The sequence below is a fragment of the Mus pahari genome, chromosome 3 (genome assembly GCF_900095145.1).
Source record: "Mus pahari chromosome 3, PAHARI_EIJ_v1.1, whole genome shotgun sequence".
NCBI lineage: Eukaryota > Metazoa > Chordata > Mammalia > Rodentia > Muridae > Mus > Mus pahari.
In genome coordinates, this window is record NC_034592.1 from 19,512,947 (window position 1) to 19,531,507 (window position 18,561).

Below are 18,561 nucleotides of genomic sequence, written 5' to 3' on the forward strand. Positions count from 1 at the left end.
AAAAAAAAAAAAAAAAAAAAAAAAAAGCCCCGAGCTTGGGGCTATAACACAGTGATTGGGCATTTGCCTAGCATTTTTGATGCTGGGCCTGTAACCCCAGTGCTGGGACGCCTGAGGCAGGAGTCCTGTGTGTGAGGCCAGCCTCAGCAAGAATAGGACCCCAGGTTTGCATTTCAAAACTTCCTTCTGCACCATAACATAAAGATTTTCTTCTTGGTGGCTGCAGAAGTAGGTCAGAGGTTAAAAGCAATTACTGCTCTTGTAGAGTTTGGTTCCTAGCTTCCAAGTGATGACTTACTAAGTCCAGGTCTAGGGAATCCAGTGCCCTCTCTTGAGTTCCACAGGCACCGGGCACTTACATGGTGCACACACATACATACATGCCAGCATAAAATAAATTGTTGCCCCCTTAACAAGACCATAAAGTAACTATGTGCCATTTGCATTGTATTAGGGATTTTTGGTAATCTAAAATGCCTTTAAATATGCAGAGGATATGTGGAAGGTTTTATGCAAAGACCCATCTTTGTATAGACAGAGACTGGCATCCACAGAGGATGCTCTCTGTGCGGTCTCTGCAGACACAGCTGTGTGTCCCTCCTGGGACTGGTTCTGTATCCGCAGCAGCCTGGGCTGCTCAGTGCTGACAGCTGTTTGTCTCTGTGACAGAGAACGCCCTGATCACTCAGTCCAGGCTCATGCTGTTGGAGTCCATACTGATATTTTTTAACCTGTTGGCCGTGTTGTCCTATCTGAAGTTCTTCAACTCCCAGACACACAGGTATGGAAAGAGAGACATTTCTTGTTAGGAGAAAAAAGGATTCTAGATTGTTTCCTTCATTTTTTAGTCAGGGTCTGACTGCGGAGCCCTAGTGGCAGCCATGCCTCATGTCAGCCTCCAGGATGCTGGTCACAGGTGTACCTGCACCGAGTTCTGGGTGACTCTGAGGGTTTTTATCTTGAGGAATTGCTGATAGAATGCCTTTTGGTTACTAAATACTTCAGGTTGACCCTTAGCCTGTGGTTTCATAAGTATACCCCCCCACCTTTTTTTTTTTAACTTTAACCCACAAGAAATTTGTTTTCCTGACAAAAAGGAAAGTTCTTCTGAGACCCAAATGGGGAGGTGGGGTTCTTTTTATTGTAGCTGGTACCCAGTAGGACTGTCCAACGTAGAAACTGCTCAGACAAGCTCCATGTCCCCGACCTGTGGGATGATGACTGCTTCCTTGTTCTTCTGTTTTCTCCTGTTTTGTCCAGCCCTTTCTCAGTGCACTGGTGGCTCTGGCTACTGCTGACCGGGGTCTCTTGTTCCTGTGCAGTTGGGTGAGTTAGAGCCCCTGACTTGGATAATATTCTTCCTGTCTGTGGCCTTGTCTGTCTTGTAACCTCATTTCAATTCTTTCTCAGGATCAAATACATGGGAATTTTCACCTACCTGCTTGTGCTCAGCATTGCAGCTGTCCATGCATGGAACCTGATCGGAGACCAGACCTTGTCAAATGTAGGTGGTCACACCAGGGCCTCGTGAGGCTGCCATATTTGGGATGGGGTGTCAAGCTGTCCTAGGGAGTAGTTGGCTTAAAGAAGTGGATCCTCTGGATCCTCAGGGCTGGTGAGATGGCACAGTGGTTAAGAGCACTGACTGCTCTTCCAAAGGTCCTGAGTTCAATTCCCAGCAACTACATGGTGGCTCACAACCATGGTATCTGATGCCTTCTTCTGGCGTATCTGAAGAGACTGACAGTGAACTCACATACATAAGATAAATAATAAAATAAAAAGTTTAAAAAAAAAAAAAAAAAAAAAGAGGAGGAGGATCTTCAAGGTTTCAGGAGCAGGGAGTAGAGAAGCTTGCTCCACCGTGAGCTTCTAGCAGCATCTACCTGGGAGAGGGGGCTTCTCAGGAACTTTCCTGAGCCTCCATGCAGGATCTGAAAACGGCCACAGCACTCTGCAGATAGAAAGACCTACCCTCTCACCCCTGGCAGATGCGCGTGCTCAGTCACTTGCTTGCCAGAATCGTGGCTCTGCTGATAGTCCCAGTTCTCCTGTACTTACTCTTCTTCTATGTCCACCTGATGCTGCTCTACCGCTCTGGGCCCCACGACCAAATCATGTCCAGCGCCTTCCAGGCCAGCTTGGAGGTAAGAAACACTACACACAGAGCAAAGAGAGTCACAGGTTCAGCGTCTCTGTAAGTAGTGCGGGATCTGTAGCCCTCGGGAGGAAGATGTGGGCAGGGCAACGAGGGCTCCATTGTGAGACTTTGTTTTCAGTAACCAAATGAGTGGATACCAGGTAGATAAATAAAAATACAGCGTGAGGGAGCAGTGCTGCAAACATCAAGAACTGAAGCAGCCATGTTACATGTTCATGTTTATTTGCTATAAGGAACAGTTTCTCATTGTAACCTTGGCTGTCCTGAGACTCACACTATAGATCAGGCTGGCCTTGAACTCAGAGATCTGCCTGCCTCTGCCTCCTCAGTTTGGAACTAAAGACGTGTAGCCACCATCAACCAGCCCATGTTGGTGTTTCTAAAGAAATTGTGAAATACTGATTGTGTGGGAGTAAAAGAAGCTGCTCTTATAGCCTGACTTGCAGTTAGACACCTCAAGAGACAGACTCAAGACACCTTCAGATTACAGAGTGATTTGCATTTTGGACCTAAAGATTGTGGGTGGCCCCCCAACTCCCCCAAATTAGAACACTTCTGGTTCCAACATTTCAGATAAAAGAGTACTGACCCATAAAAAGGACCAGGTGTGATAGGGAGGGGTGTAGCCTTGAGCAGGCCTGCTCATGCTGGCTCTACTGATGGTCACATCTGCAAGTCACTGTTCCCTGGTCTCGTCTTCTCATCCCTTAGACACAGTCACTTGCCTCGCTCACAGCATAGATAGTCATAAGGAATGTGTGGTGGGAAGGTCACCGGAATGCCAGGAAGCACACACCCACTTATGACTGTAGTTCAATAGGACCCAAGTCGATGAGAGTTACAACTAATTATCTGACCATCTCTGCCACCACCCCATCTGTCAGTTTAGGATTGTTGGCCTTGGTCCAATGAGACGGCCCCATAGAAAGGGCAGCTGCTGCTGAGGTGATGCCTCCTCCGTCTTTGGAGCCATCGGGTAGGATGGTTGGTCTCTTGAGCTTATCTAAGCACTTTTCTATTTGTCTTAGGGAGGGCTTGCCCGCATCACCCAAGGCCAGCCCCTGGAGGTGGCCTTTGGTTCCCAGGTCACTCTGAAGAGCGTCTCTGGCAAACCCTTGCCCTGCTGGCTTCATTCGCACAAGAACACCTATCCCATGATGTAAGGAAAGTGACAATTTTAATTTGTAATCACAAATGTTTTACATTCTCCCAGTTGGCTAAGAGCTCTTATTTTCTGTGATCAAGTTTAGAGAGACAAAGGCAGCAGGGCCCAGGCCCTGCTCGGGCTCGGGCACGGGCTCAGGCTCAGGCTCAGGCTCAAGCTCAGGCCTTTTGTGGTGTCCAGTATGAACACTAGGAAGGCTGAGGCATGCCAGCCACGCCTTGTCCAGTGCCTCAGAGCAACTCTTCCTCACTGATTGTTCCCTGTTCTCTGGCCCCTGCACTGTTGAGTAAAACATCCTACTGGGTGCTCTCTGCAGAGACCACTAGAGAGCCACCCACTTCAGGTGTCTTCTTTGGTGACATCTCACACAGATATGAGAATGGCCGTGGCAGCTCCCACCAGCAACAGGTGACCTGTTATCCCTTCAAAGACATCAATAACTGGTGGATCGTCAAGGACCCTGGGCGGTGAGTGTGGTTTCCTCGGAGCTCATTGGTCCCTCCATCGTGACTGACAGATGAGTCTGCTGAGTCCTAGGCCTTCTTTTCGTGAGCGTTCCCTGGCCAGAGACCTCTTTCCCCCAGAGCTTGAGTATCTGCTGCCAGCTATTAATGTGAGGCCAGGGCTGGGTCGGCGTCCTCAGTGACCTTAGCTTCTCTCAGGGATTGTGACAGGAATTGTGTCTGCTCCCCTCAAGAGGACCTAGTGTGGGGGCCTCTCTGTGCTCATCCTTTGTGCAGCCTGTCTGATAGTCTGCCTGTCAATAAGATTCTTTTTTTTTTTTTTTTTTTTTTTTTTTTTTTTTAAGATTTATTTATTTTTAGCCGGGCGGTTGTGGCGCACGCCTTTAATCCCAGCACTTGGGAGGCAGAGGCAGGCAGATTTCTGAGTTTGAGGCCAGCCTGCTCTACAAAGTGAGTTCCAGGACAGCCAGGGCTACACAGAGAAACCCTGTCTCGAAAAACAAAAAACAAAACAAACAAACAAAAAAATATTTATTTTTATGTATGTGAGTACACTGTAGCTGTCTTCACACAAACCAGAAGAGGGCATCAGATCCCTTTACAGATGGTTGGGAGCCACCATGTGGTTGCTGGGAATTGAACTCAGGACTTCTGGAAGAGCGGTCAGTGCTCTTAACCTCTGAGCCATTGCTCCAGCCCTGAGATTCTTAATTTTTTACCAGCACTCGCCCTCCATCCCTCACTCGGATGCCAGCACAGGCAGCCTTTAGGAGGAGGCCTTACACTAGGCACTCTCCTGCTCTGCCTTTCCGGTGTCCTGGCCCTCTGGACTCTAGCTCCTGCCCTTGAGACTCCTACCATAGCCTCCAAGAACACCCTCACTGCCATCAGGCCCTTGGCCATCTCTGCACTCACACACCTTCTTGCCAAGAATATGAAGGCTGGGTCCTTTAAGGAGGCCTCTTAGGCCGGTCTACATAAACATGTACCCTCCTCTCCTGTCTGTTCTCCATGCTGGCCCGTGTCCTACCTCATATGGTGATGACTTGGTTTGCATATCTACATGTCTGTTTTTCTGACTCACAACAGTGAGTGAGGCCACCCGGACCCTGTCTGGCCTGTCTAGCTGTTTCTCCAGCACTGGGAACTTGATAAGTTCTAAGAGTTTGGGTGGCTTTTCTACTTGTTTGGTTTTATGTTTTATCTTCCCTTTTCCTGTTTTGTTTTTGAGACAGCATCTCTCTTTGTAGCCAAGCCTTACCTCAAACTCTCAGTCCTCTCGAGAGCCCGACTCCCAAGCACTGGGACTGCAGGTGTGCACCCCCTACCCAGGTAGCTCTTAAGTTTTATTTATTTATTTTTTGAGGTATGAAAAAGAGTATGCTGTCAACATGAAGATATGAAGCAGTTAGTGTGTTCTTCATGGACAGTGTGACAGTGGCAGATGGCATCACACTTGGCAGTTAGGCGAGTGACCTTAGGTTGAGACACTTTAAAGGAAACACAAGTGCCTTGATTCCCAAGTGTCTGTCAGGGGACCTCAGTCCCGGCATCCATAGAGCTTATCAAGGGGGGCTGCGTGTCACCCTGACAGCGCTGTCTTCCTAGACACCAGCTGGTGGTGAACAACCCTCCCCGGCCTGTGAGACATGGAGACATTGTACAGCTCGTTCACGGCATGACCACCCGCCTCCTTAACACGTGAGTGCCCCAATGCCGGCTCTGTCAGGGTCTCCTTCACTCTGTCTACGTCCCCCTCAGCCTGGTTCCGTCATCCTGACTTGTGCCTCCACTTCACTCCCGTGAGAATACACAGCGGGCTTCATGGCTTCTCTGCCCACAGCCTTCTCTCTAGTGACTCCCTCAGCTCTCCTGAGGTGACCCTGACTAATGTCACTTGGCCTCCCTGGTAGCCCTGAAGTAAGCGGCACGGCACCTCAGGACTGCCCCACTGTCTTTGCTGCTGGGATACCTAAGGTCACCTTACCAGGAACCTGCCTGTACTGTCCCTCCGATAGCTCTTATTCTGACACTCGCTCTGTCTGGCAGCCCATCATCCGTCCATTGCTCACTGCTGGGCCTCCTCGGGCGCCTGATGCATCCTGAGATGAATTGAGTCCTGCCTGAGTAGACTGGAGGTGATGGGCTGCTTGTGAACAGTGAGGTTGAGCCACACAGAGTAGCCTGCTGTCTCAGCGTGAGACCACTGTGCATACGCTCACCCAGGGACAGCAGTACTATACTGCTTTTCTGAGTTCTGCCAGACAAGTGATATATTGGGGCCAGTTCTTAGGCTCAGACTTCCAGCCCTGGGACAGACATTCTTTTCTCAGAGAGTTGCTCGCCTGTCCAAAAAGTGAGTGACACCCATCCAGTTGTTTGACACCAATTCTGGATACACACAATCAAGACCCTCCCTCACAGATACACCAACAAGGCGGTCGTATTTGCGTCCCTCTGTTGAGTCTTGGTTCTCAGATGACTCTAGGCTGTGTCATGTTGACCCTTAAAGCCTACCTTGGAGTGGCCTACATCCCGGATACCTAGCCTCTGTGGGAGCTGCATGTGGCCAGCTTCCCTAGCCTTAGCAGGCAGAGCAGACTTCATTTCCAAGGGCACTGTTTTCCCCCTAGTGACACTCTAAGGAATAGCTCTGTTCTGCTCTTGCAGGCATGATGTCGCAGCCCCGCTGAGCCCCCATTCTCAAGAAGTCTCCTGCTACATTGACTATAACATCTCCATGCCTGCCCAGAACCTCTGGAAACTGGTGAGTTCCGTGCTGGCCTGGGTGCAGCAGGGTCTCATGGCGGTCAGTGGGGACGCCTGCTTCCTATCTCAGAGTACCCAGAATGCCTCCTCAGATGATGGGTTCAGATGGAAACTTGGATAAGAACCTTTGATTTAGCAAGTCTGAGATGTCCCCATGGGGAGCAGTCACCTCATCAGGCAGAGAGTCCTCTGGGCCCTCAGGCATGGATTAGGAAAGTTCCAAATGCTGTGTCTGCCCCGCGAGGGCCTTTGGGCTCAGGGCTGTTCCAGCTGGAGCTGCCTCCTGGACTGTTCACTTTTTCACCCTCTGACCTACTTTCTTTCTGGTGCTGTGCCAAAAGCAACTTAGAGAAGAAAGGGTTAAGCTACAGTCCATCCCTCTGCAAGTCAGGGCAGGAATTTAATGACACCATGGAGGAGCACTGTCACTGGCTCACTCCCACATTCAAGCTTGCATGCCCAGGATCTGCCCAGGGAATGGAACCACCCACAGTGGGCTGGGCCTTCCCACAGCAAGTAACAGTCAAGGTCACTCCCTCACAAATGTGCCAGTAGGACAGTCTAATCTGGACAGTCCCTCAGTTGAGACTCCCTCCTCAAAAGACTCTGGGCAGTGTCCCATTGATAATTAAAACTAAGTAAGACACCCTCCCACCACAGACATGGCAGCCTCCACCACTCCTAAGTCCCAGGGGAAGCCTCCTGGCCAGTTCTTACCCATAGTTAACATGAACACAAGCAGTCTCCTGGTGAGGGGCTTGGCCATCAGAGGGCAATTCCCCTGCGACAGTGCCCTTCTGATGACAGTCATCTGCTCTCCTTGCTCCTGCTTGTGCCCCTTCCCTGTCCTGGCCCAAAGTGCTAGTCTTGCCTGAAGCCTACCTCCTTGTCCTGGCCCAATGTCAAAGTCTTACCTAGCAGCCCCAAAGCTCTCCACAGCCTACCTAGGTACCACCATGCCAGTGTGCAGCCTTCCTCAGCATGGGTCGTCTGGGGGACTGCTTTCCTCAGCACACCTGACCCACCTTTACCTGTTTCCCCCTTGGATGGGCCGCATACATCCATGGCTATTTCCATCCTGCCACCCAGTCCCTCCCGAGTGGGCCTGACTGATGAAAGGCCAGCATCCCTTCTCGGGGGAAACTGTCTCAGGAGGAGTGGCACCGAGTCTCACTGACCTCCCTGCCAGCTTGCTGCCAATGGCTCCATTGCTGACCTGTGCCCCCGCTCCCTTCCTGGCAGTCCTTTGAGTACCTCTTACCCCCGTCAGATGGAGCCTCCAGAAAGGGGAGCAGGCCTCTGGAGTGGCTGCCTGGCCCAGGATGGCTTGTCCAGGAAACATCCCTGTTTTAGCTAGAGTTCTGTGTCCGCTTGTGACTGAATAGGTGGCTTTTGAGTCCCTGTGGCTAACTGGAGTGCTGTGTTGTGAGGGCGTATGGGGTCATGGAGGGGCTGTAGCACCAAAGACTAACTAGCATCTCGTGCTTCCTTTGCTTGAGAGCTTAGCCCAGGCCAACCTGATTTCATACCTGTGTGACTCAAAGGCCAAGAAGCCATGGTGTCTGGTCTTTCTGTTGCTATTTAACACATACAATCTGCAAGGGGATGCATAACTGACTAGTCATGTTTAGGTTTATACTGTTTTGTGGTGCTGGGGATGCAACCCAGGGCCTCACAAATGCTAGGCAAGTGCTCCACTGTCGGCCCCCAGCTGATGGGTTCTGACTCTGCAGGACATTGTAAACCGAGAGTCCAACCGGGACACCTGGAAGACGATCTTGTCAGAAGTGCGCTTTGTACACGTGAACACGTCTGCCGTCTTGAAGGTAAAGGGTAGCTCAGGTATGCCTGTCAGGCCCAGCCCCACCCAGACTGTCCCTGGAGCTCTTCAGGCCTGTGCTCACATAGCTGCCAAGTGATGAAGCCTCCCTGCTTTTATAGTACACGCAGGGGAGAAGGATCCTCAGAAGACCTGCTGACACACCAGTGGGGTCAGCCAACTCTCTGTCATGCTCATTGCTTTTCTTGGTTTCACTAGCTCAGTGGGGCTCACCTCCCTGACTGGGGGTTCCGGCAGTTGGAGGTAGTTGGGGAGAAGTCGTCACCGGGCTACCACGAGAGCATGGTATGGAATGTGGAAGAACACCGGTATGGCAAAAGTGAGTCATCAAAGCTCTGGGCCATGGGCATCTGCCGGTCTCTGTGGATCTCGTGCCACTCAAGGAAACACCAGAGCAACACTGGGTTTGGAGGGACCTAGGTTCCTCCATTCTGTTTGGCTGAGTCCCTTGCACTGATCCACGGGTACATAAGCGTTTGTGCTGTGGGCCCGCAGAGGAGGTCCCTGCATCCCAGAGTACTCTAGTCCTGTCTTGGCCGAGGAGGAGTGTGGGGTGTGGGAACCTAGTAGGGTGATGCGGTTTGGTGAGGTGTCCCCTGGGTATGGGAAGGCTGGTGGCAGATTCTGTCCTCCCCTCTTCAGCCTCTTTGTGTCTCGTCCTTGTCACTGTCAGGCCATGAGCAGAAGGAGAGGGAGCTGGAGCTCCACTCGCCCACTCAGCTGGATATCAGCAGGAACCTCAGCTTCATGGCCAGATTCTCGGAGTTACAGGTGACGAGTGCCTGGAGGGACATCTGCCTGCCCACCCACCCTTGTTCAGTGGGAGCTGATTTCTGCCCTTGACGGTGCCGCGTGCTGCTGCTGGGCTCTGAAGTTCAAAGGCCTGGAACTTGAGACTCTGCAGCAGAATGAGTGTCTCTCCCGGCTCCAGGCCCCATGGACCTGCACCTAGTAGGTCAGGGCCAAGGAGGTGCTGTACCCATGTGACATTGCAATAAAGTCAGGGTGTCTTCTGGCCTCCCATCAGGTCAGAATAAGCCACATTCAACCCTAGTAAGCCCTAGGTAAGTCAGGCAGACAGGCAAGATTCCTGTTGCAGTCTGCAGGGCAGATGCTGGAATGTGTGCAGCAATCAGGTCCCCCAAGCCAGCAGCCCAGGTCAGCTTGCAGGGCCCCCACCAGCAGCACTTGCTGGTTGAACTTGGGCTGAACGGTTGGCATACAAGGAATAGCAGTTTAGTGACACACCAGGCGGCTAGAGGCAATGATCGTCTTCTGCAACCTGTGTGTGCTTTATCCTGTGACAGTGGAAGATGCTGACGCTGAAGAATGAGGACTTGGAACACCAGTACAGCTCCACCCCACTGGAGTGGCTCACACTGGACACCAACATCGCCTATTGGCTACATCCCAGGACCAGTGTAAGCAAGCACATGTGGGTCCGTCGGGCTCCTGTAGGTGACCAGGGTTTCTCCAAGACAGAGGCTCAGAAAGTGCTTTTGTTTGGACACTGGGGCAGTTGAAGGCCAAAGAACAAGGCCTCCCTCTCCTGCTGCCTGCAGAGGGAAGCCCACTGCTGCCCCACTCCTGTCAGAGCATTTTACATTTTTCCCTGTACCACCCAGCCACTAAGCTGGCAGGCTCTGGTTCTGCCACGGCATCGAGCATTGTGGGGTTGCCTGGAAGCAGTGCTGGCTGGGGCTCACTAAGTAAACACTAACCTCCCCAGCCTGCATAGCCCGTGGAGCTGAGCAAGTCCCAGGGCTGCCCCACAGCTGTGTGTGTAAACATGGATTCTCTTTCTGGCCATGACCTGCCTTTGAATAGCTTTGTTGTTAAAAGAGGAATTCCCAGCCAGGCAGACACACACTTGCGATGTCAGCTCGGTAGGTAGACAGGGATGGCACATTTGCGGCCAGGCTGGGCTGCTTGGGACACAATTTCAAATGAACTGGGCTTGTGGGTAGATCTGAGCGGCAGTGTGCACAGCATGCACAGAGCTCTGGATCTGGGCCCAGTGCCCCAGATCTCCGTTACTCCTAATTTTCAGTTTTGACAAACAGGACAGAGAACATTAGTTCTTGTCTAGAAGAGAGGCCCTGGGAACAGGTCCATCCAGATTTGTTCTCAGGCTACAGAGGTCCAGAAGCTCTTGTGTGGCTTTGGACTCTGCCAAAGAACATTTGTTTTCTCCTATGGCCACTGCCCTCTGCTTGGAGTGAGGGGGCAGGTCGCCAGCCCTGACTGCCTGTGATCTCAGGCTCAGATCCACTTGCTTGGGAACGTCGTGATTTGGACTTCAGCCAGCCTTGCCACAGTGGTCTACACCCTACTCTTCTTGTGGTACCTGCTCCGCCGGCGAAGGAGCATCTGTGACCTCCCTGAGGGTTAGTGTGTCCTCCCTGGATAGGAGCACATTGTGCATAGGTGACAGCCAACTTTCCTAGGATCCAAGGCCCTGGGGCCCTGAACTGTGGCTGTTAAGTTCCACATCAAATTGAAACTTAAGCAAAGAGCAGGGCAGGGGACAGAGCCTTGGTGCCAGGACACTGTCATGGGCCACAAGCATTGGGATGAACGAGGCAGCCAGCAAGAGGCTTAAGGGCAGCAACTGAGCAGCAGCAGCAGCAGCAGCAGCAGCAGCAGCAGCAGCCGCCCCCCTCCCCCTCCCCGCAAGGCTGAGGGAAGGAAGCAGTATGGCTCCTCCCCTGTAATCTCTGTTCATCTCAGAAACACTGAGAAACACTCTCCCTTCTTTCTGAGCTGAGTACAATGTATCTTTGTGACTGCCTGAGGGCTGCCCTCAAAATTCTCAGATGAAAACAACCTGGCCTTACAGTGTCATTAGTTAAGGCTGGCTGTGGCCTTGCAGGACTGGGTCTGACCTCACCCCAATCCTGGAGCCTCAAAGAAAGGGTTCAAGACCCAGGAGGAATCCCCAGTGTCATCAATCAGCCCACTTAGTCCTTGGGGGTGGGTGGGGTGCTGAGGACAGTATGTGACTTAGAAAGGTGCCCACTGCTAGCTCAGTGGCAGTGCTGCTCTGAGATACACCCTCCACAGATGCCTGGTCCCACTGGGTGCTGGCTGGAGCCCTGTGTACTGGCGGTTGGGCACTCAACTACCTGCCCTTCTTCCTGATGGAGAGGATGCTCTTCCTCTACCATTACTTGCCAGCACTCACCTTCCAGATCCTGCTGCTCCCCATCGTCCTGCAGCACGCCAGGGACCATCTGTGCAGGTGCGCGCAGTCGGCCTCAGGGCTGTGAAACCGGGAAGAGTTTAGCATTCATTCCAGGACAGCAGCAGGACTGCCCAGACTTGGTGGGATGTGGCAGATAGAAAGCTTTTGGTTAGAGCAGAGGATCCTGATGTGGAGTTGGAGTGGGACACACCTCTGGCATTGTGGATAATCATGGCAAAGCCAGCAGTGATGAGGGCTGTGTACAATGTGTCTAAGCAGATAAGGGTGGGGGCACACAAGCAGGGAGGTCTGAGGAACGCACAGGTGTCAGCAGGTAGATCGTAGATTCCTGGGGGAAGGCCAGGCAAGGATGCTGAGTGGAGATGAGCCAGGTCTCTGACCTCACTGTGCCCTGCTACCCACAGGTCCCAGCTGCAGAGGAATGTCTTCAATGCCCTGGTTGTAGCATGGTATTCCTCCGCATGCCATGTGTCCAACATGTTACGCCCACTAACCTATGGAGACACGTCACTCTCACCAGGAGAGCTCCGGGCCCTTCGCTGGAAAGACAGCTGGGATATTCTGATCCGAAAGTACTAGAGAACAAGAACATGAAAGACAAGCACGCAGGACAAAGCCTCAAAGATGTGTTTGTCTCCCACCAGCAGAAGCCTCAGCAGGCAGGACTGCCAGGGTCCAGGAGGAACTCCAGGGGCTAATTCCGATTTCACCTCAAGAACCCTGTCCACTGATTCCTTGTTTGAAGCAATTGATTTCTCTTCACACAGTGAAGAATGTGCCCAGCCACAGCGTCACCCATGAGGCCCAACTTTGACCCAGCCAGAGTTTGAGCTGCCAGCGTAGGAACCACCAAGGCAGGAGGGGTACCCAGCCAGTGAAGGAGTCAGGCAGACTCGGGGGCAAGCTGTGGGCCTATTATGGGGTCTTAGCCCTGTCCTTCATGGGGCCCACAGTGCCACAGCTCATTGTGTACAGGCACAGCCACCCTCTGTAAAGCCTGAAAGCTGCCAGCCATCCACACTGACTCCTCACTGAGCAGACTCTAAAGAGTCCTGGGAGACTGCAGCCACCTAACTGCCACCGCCAAGATGTCATCCATACACTTCCTTACCTTTAATGTAAATAAAACAGGACAAATGGTTAATGTTTTATGTTATTTATTGATTCTCCCTCCAAAGAGGGGTTTCAGTTCAACAAAACCAGCACAGCAGTAGCAGAATCCAGCCCTGAGCTCATCACAGCTCAGCTGCTGTCGTGAGAACCACAGTTATTGAACATGAAATGAGACGTCCCGTGCCATAGCAAAGGACACTTCCAAAAAACAGCCGTCCCATGGAAGGGACGACAAACTTGACAACACAGAAGGGAGCGTTTGTGAAGCCAGGAGCTTGAGTTGGGTGTGCAGGAGACTAGCTGGCTTTAGGCAGCCACTGTCACCCGCCTCTGCACTGCAGTGCTCCCTGGCTGCAGAGAGCCTGCCTGGCATACTAGCCATGAACTGTACCCAAGCGACTTGTACACAGGCAGCCCCTGGTTCAAGGCTTCCTGCAGAATTGGGAGACAATGTTTAGCCACAAGAGACCTGATGGCCCACTCCCATCTACCTAAGATCCAGGCCCCCAGAGTCACGTGGGTAGGTGGGTAGTCCTTAGGGTCCCTGCCTCAGGCTCCTTAAACTGGACCATAGCCCGGTGGTAGGTTGTAAAACTAGGTTCAGAGGTCACAAACAGCCTGTCACAAAACAAACAAGGGTATCGACCATCTCTGCAAACTTTACTTCTGCAACGTGAACACAAGCCACACCATATGGGGAAGCACTTCCCTTGGGCTCACTGTCAACACCAGACCAGCCAGTGCCCGGGCTGTTTCCTGTTGCCCCATGATCTGTGTCCTGCATCCCCCAGGGAGGCTGGCACCATGGGCTTACTATGCTGTTTGGGACAGTGACCCAGAGACCTGTGGCGTCCTCCAATGAGAGGAACCAGAGGACCCGGAATGCTCTGTCAGCATGAGGAAGGCTTTGGTCCTGATGCCACCCTAAATCCCACTGAGAGGGATCCCTGACTGTGCTTTTAGGAGCCAGTGATTGTCCCCAGGCCCTTAATCACGGGTCTGCGGGGAACCTACATATGCTGGTCCTCAATGGGGTCTGCTGCTAGACTCCAGGTGTGAGCGCTTGCCCGCGGCCAACACCCCAGGGTGATCTCCTGGCCCGGGGAAGGCCCTCTTGTGGTTGCGCCCATCGGGCCCTCCTCGGTGCCGCTTGCACAAGTCCCCGTTGAGGATGTCCTGGATGTGCTGCACGATCAGGTTGATGGCCACTGTAATGAGGCAAGGGGAAGGCTCAGAGGCTCACTCCCACCACCCCTGCAGCCTCCCCTCTCTCCCCTACCCTGCAAAACACTCATGCTGCAGGAAAGCCACTGGGCCTTCCGGCCTCACAGCAGTCCTATCAGCCAGCAGGCAGAAGGTGCAGTAGGATGTCCTGGCTTGGTCGGCTGTGAGGGCACATGGGACTGAGCCTGATACAAGCACATCTCAACAGTCTGACATGCCCTGCCCAGCAGCTCCGTGTGTTTGGAAAATACACATGAACCCATGCCCCAGATAAACAGCGACAGGCCCATGCACACACTTAGGTGGCCTCCATAGCAAAGGCAGGAGATGGGACTCTCTGCTTCATGGTTTGGGTGTGGAGTTGGGGTTTTCTTACCCATATTGTCAACCCCTCGAGGGATGATCACATCAGCGTACTTCTTAGTCTGAAAGACAGAGAAGGCTCTCTTGAGACTTGATTCCTCCGGGGTCACTTTAAGAGATTCAGGAACAGGGAATGAAAGCCTGGATGTTGGTGGCACTGGCAGGTTGGGACAGCCTCAGACAGGTGAGAGATGGGGTCTGAACAGTGAAGGAGAAGATTAACCCGGACTGAACCTGCGAGTCAGTGCTGCACCGTGCTTGTCTGATGACGGCTGAATTGCTGCCCAGCGTAGGTGACACCACCCACAGTTCCTGGCCTCTGAAATTGGGACTAGAGTTGCAAATGTCCTGTAGGAGTGAGCCTGACAGGGCAAGAGCTGTGCCATGCATGGGCCTGCATGAAGACATGCATGGCACCTGGCACCTGCATGCTCTCAGGATTTAGTTGTGTAGGCCAGTAACACTGCAGCACACACAACTGAGACAAGCAGAGAGAAAGAGGCTGCTCAGGGAACCTGGATGAACCAGACAAAGCCTAGAGAAGGTGAGGGCATACTGTGGACCCAGGAGGGGTCCTGATGCTGTCAACCTGTGGGTTTGGGTCAAGAAGGCCTGTCCCTTGTGGCACACAAGTTGCTGAAGGCAGTAGAGACTCTTTCCATGAAAGGTGATAAGAGCAAACCCGAGCTGGTTCCCACTGTGGCAGGATCATCAGGTAGGGTGAAGAGGGACTGAGACCCACCCCACTTCCCACAGCCTGGGAAACGCTTCGGAGGGCCTGACTGGCTTGCAGGATGGGGAGAGCTGAGTCAGGAAACCCTGGGGATGTCAGTGGTACCACAAGGATCAGGGACGGAGGAGGCAGCTGTCCCTGCTCCGGTCACGCTCAGGTGCAGGGCCGGAGGGTTGCTGCCTTTCACCACCTACTCAACCAAAGGCCTGCAAGTAAGAGACTGCGGCAGCCTGTACTTCACACATTACACGTGGCAGAAACTTCAGCTAGCGTAAGTATTAAAGAAAAAAAAAAAATAGTTTAGCACACTTTAGGGAAGTGGGGGCTGTTCAAAACGGGTTTCTCTATTTAACAGCCCCGGCTGTCCTGGAACTCACTCTGTAGTCCAGGCTGACCTAGAACTCAAGAGATCCGCCTGCCTCTGCCTCCTGAGTGCTGGGGTTAGAAACGCGTGCCACCGCTGCCTGGCAATGGTGTGCACTTTAGTCCCAGTACCCGGAAGGCAGCTCTTTCAGTGGCAGCACAGGGATCTGTGTCCAGTTTTCTTAGTTCACAGGGGATTGAGCGGGACCCACAGGCCAGACTTGGAAGAGAAGAGCCCATGCGGGCACACCGGGGTCTAGCCTGAGACACACTGCGGGCACCCGGGGTCTAGCCTGAGACACACAGGACGACGGCTCCCAGGTGGACAGAGTTGACACTCATTTCTGGTTTTGACTGCATAAAGGCAATACCGGCAGGCAGAACTCCTCGAAGGCTGGTTTCACAAAGGCGGTGTACTGAGTCAGGATCTGCTCCAGGTCCCTTCCTCGTTGCACATCCCGGAGAACTGTAGTAACAGGAACAAGGCACCATCATATGTCATCCTCCTTGGGACTCCTGGAAAAACCCTAACCCCACCCAGGGACCCAGAGGCCCTTACCTCTTCGAGACAGCCTAACATCAGAGTCTGTGTCCACAAAGAGGCGCAGGTGGAACATGTCCCGGATCTCCTGGGTGTAGAATACCAAGATGCCCTCGAACAGAACCACATCAGCTGGGTAGACCACAGTGGTCTCTGGTAACCTGCCAGGGAGAGGCCAGGGTAGGCCCTGCTTGATGGCCCGCCCACACTAGTAACAAGGGGCCCGACTAGAGGACAGTCCACGGAAACAGGCTGGGATGGGACCCACCACGGGACTGGGTGTGACAGCCCTCCCAGGAACCACCTGCTTACCTTGAGTGGGTCACAAAATCATAGGTAGGGACCTCGACAGTTTTGCCTTCAACAATGTTTTTCAGGGTCCTGTGCATCAGATCATTATCAAAAGCATCTACAAAAAAACGGGAGAAGGCCAGACTGACCAGCTGCTCTGGGGCCGCAGACAGAGGAGGACCACCTCTGCCCAAGGGCAGCACCGCTGGGAGCCAGGGGTGCTGAGGACCCCACAGCACACCCCAGGATGAAGGATAAGGTTGTCCCACCAGAAACTGGAACAAAGACTTTCTGATTGGCTGACACTGGGGGAAAAAGATCATTTGAGCCTCTGCTCCTCTGTATCCGGCAAAACAACGTGAAGAGTCCTGTTCTCCGACCTTCAGGCATCCCTAGGAAAGCTTAAACCTTCAGAAACACAGGCACCTTCCAGACCAGGAAGCTCCAAGGCCTGAGCCCCAGATTAACCTCTGTTTCTACAACTGGCCTCCCTGAAGACTGACTGCCCTGAGACAGCTTTGGGAATCCAAAGGTCAGCCAGGCGGTAGGGTGTACAAGGGGCCCCTCAGCAACAAGGTGCTGGGCAGAGATTTCAACACATCGAGAAGTAATCGTCAAGACCTCCTGGCTCCTCCTTCCTAAGTGGCTCTAGCAAAAATCTTGAGTCACTCCAGGCTCACGGAATTCGGCAAACCCTACCCTAATGTGGGCCCACTACCTAGGGAAATGAGGGTAAGGTTTCATGGAGTCCCATTGCTGCTGCATTCAATCCCTCCACCCCTTGGCAGTTGGTGTTCAGCAGACGTCTCTGGACAGCCTCAGTCTGGCACTTTGCATCCTATGTACACATCCCTGGACGGCCTCCGTGGCAGCCTGCATCCTGCAAACATCTCCTACAGCCCTGGTCCAGCAGTCTGCATCCATACACATCTCTGTATCTATCTGGCAGTCTGCAATGTCTGTAGAGCCCACATCTCGCAGCAGTTTATCCTCTACCCCCACCTCTCCAGGCAGACATTCTCCATGTACCTGGGTGGTCAAAATTGTACTGTCCCTTCAAAGCCTTGGCCTTCTGCTCGGCCGTCAGAACCTTGTAGAAGCAGTCCTGGCTCAGGATGACCAACTTGCGCTGCCGGCGGTCCACTTCGTTCTGTCCCAGCAGCTCCATGATCTTCTCACACACAGTTGACTGGGGACAGAAAGTGCCAAAAGTGAGTTTGTGCAGTGAGTGATCCGCCAGCCCCTGGGGGCGGCCCCCTTGGCTGCCAGCAACAGGTGCCGCGGTTGGGCCGGAGGCAATGGCGCCCCAACTCGAGGCCTGGCCGTCCCTCCGCGAGGCCCAGGCGCAGGGCGCTCACCTTGCCACTAGCGGTGCCGCCGCTCACACCGATGAGGAACGGCCGCGGCTGGGGACGATCGGCCTCGGGCGCGGCGCTCTCCGAGCCGCCGCCTCCCGCCGAAGCCATCTCCGGAACGGCGGACATACATCCACCGACTCTGCCCGCTCCCGCCCGGACGTAGGGACGGACGCTGTGCGCATCGCTTCCGGGGCCATGGGCGCATGCGTGCAGGGGGCGCGGCACTCAAGGCCAAGTCCCTGAAGAGCCTCAGTGACACGAGAATGACCCCTTTACCTGGAGGCGGGGCCTGGATGGGGCGCCACCTCCCGCCGAGGCGCACATTCAAGTGCTGGACTAGACCAAGGTCTCCAACGCACTGACCTGTGAACACCCCTACTTCCCTAGCACAGCGGAGATCTGTCACCTACAGGGTTAAGACCATCCCTGCCGCCGAAAAAAGTGGTGGTGCATGCCTTAAATCCCAGCACTCGGGAGGCAGAGGCAGGTGGATTTCTGAGTTCGAGGCCAGCCTGGTCTACAGAGTGAGTTCCAGGCAGCCAGGACCATGCAGAGAAACCCTGAAAAAAAAAACAAAAAAAAAAAAAAAAAAAAAAAAAAAAAAAAGACCGTCCCTGCCTTATGCTTATCCCTATCGGTGCCTCCTGCCACAGATGTGGTGAGAACGTGTCATCCTGAGACACTTAGAAAGACCTCCTCTCCCTGGCGCATTATTTAAGTATCCTAAGAATCTGTTTAAATCTCTTGATTTTTAGACAGAATCTTACCACATAAGCCTTGCTGTCTGGTACTCTGAAGGCCAGGCTGGCCCCAAACATTCTCCTGCCTCAGCCTTCCGAGGGTGGGGGTTACAAGCATGTACCACCATGCCTGGCTTTTTAAAAAAATGAAATATTTATAATAATTTTATCTATGTGTGCTTATGTGTGTGTGTGTGTTATGAGTCTGTGCATATGACTGAAGTGCCTGGG

At 53.1% G+C, this 18,561-nt stretch overlaps 2 protein-coding genes across 3 annotated transcripts in view; one reads left to right on the plus strand and one right to left on the minus strand.

Annotated features, from left to right (window-relative positions):
- Pomt1 (protein O-mannosyltransferase 1) overlaps positions 1-12,748 on the plus strand; it is a 19,932-nt gene extending 7,184 nt beyond the window's left edge. The window contains exons 6-20 of one of the 2 annotated variants that reach the window (XM_021193247.1): positions 670-781; positions 1,261-1,326; positions 1,411-1,504; positions 1,992-2,147; positions 3,190-3,320; positions 3,698-3,793; positions 5,399-5,491; positions 6,461-6,557; positions 8,293-8,385; positions 8,598-8,718; positions 9,073-9,170; positions 9,707-9,820; positions 10,660-10,786; positions 11,463-11,640; positions 12,009-12,748. In XM_021193247.1, coding sequence (XP_021048906.1) covers positions 670-781; positions 1,261-1,326; positions 1,411-1,504; positions 1,992-2,147; positions 3,190-3,320; positions 3,698-3,793; positions 5,399-5,491; positions 6,461-6,557; positions 8,293-8,385; positions 8,598-8,718; positions 9,073-9,170; positions 9,707-9,820; positions 10,660-10,786; positions 11,463-11,640; positions 12,009-12,183 — 1,751 coding nt within the window. In that variant the 3' untranslated portion in view covers positions 12,184-12,748. The remainder of the gene's footprint in view (positions 1-669; positions 782-1,260; positions 1,327-1,410; positions 1,505-1,991; positions 2,148-3,189; positions 3,321-3,697; positions 3,794-5,398; positions 5,492-6,460; positions 6,558-8,292; positions 8,386-8,597; positions 8,719-9,072; positions 9,171-9,706; positions 9,821-10,659; positions 10,787-11,462; positions 11,641-12,008) is intronic. The other variant, XM_029536437.1, reaches the window with a different exon arrangement.
- Uck1 (uridine-cytidine kinase 1) lies at positions 12,745-17,781 on the minus strand. The gene is made up of 7 exons (XM_021193248.1): positions 17,591-17,781; positions 17,262-17,421; positions 16,254-16,350; positions 15,960-16,102; positions 15,772-15,866; positions 14,318-14,366; positions 12,745-13,925 (listed from the first exon to the last, which is right to left on the minus strand). The coding sequence occupies exons 1-7, from the start codon at positions 17,714-17,716 to the stop codon at positions 13,744-13,746; spliced, it is 852 nt and encodes a 283-aa protein (XP_021048907.1). The 5' UTR covers positions 17,717-17,781; the 3' UTR covers positions 12,745-13,743.
- Between the last annotated feature and the right edge of the window lie 780 nt (positions 17,782-18,561).

Coding starts and splice junctions, on each gene's coding strand:
- Uck1 (XM_021193248.1), bottom strand. CDS start 17,716: ATGTCCGCCGTTCCGGAGATGGCTTCGGCGGGAGGCGGCGGCTCGGAG. Junction 14,367..15,771: donor TCGAGGAGTTCTGCCTGCCG/GTATTGCCTTTA, acceptor TCTGTCTTTCAG/ACTAAGAAGTACGCTGATGT. Junction 13,926..14,317: donor TCGAGGGGTTGACAATATGG/GTAAGAAAACCC, acceptor GCCTCATTACAG/TGGCCATCAACCTGATCGTG.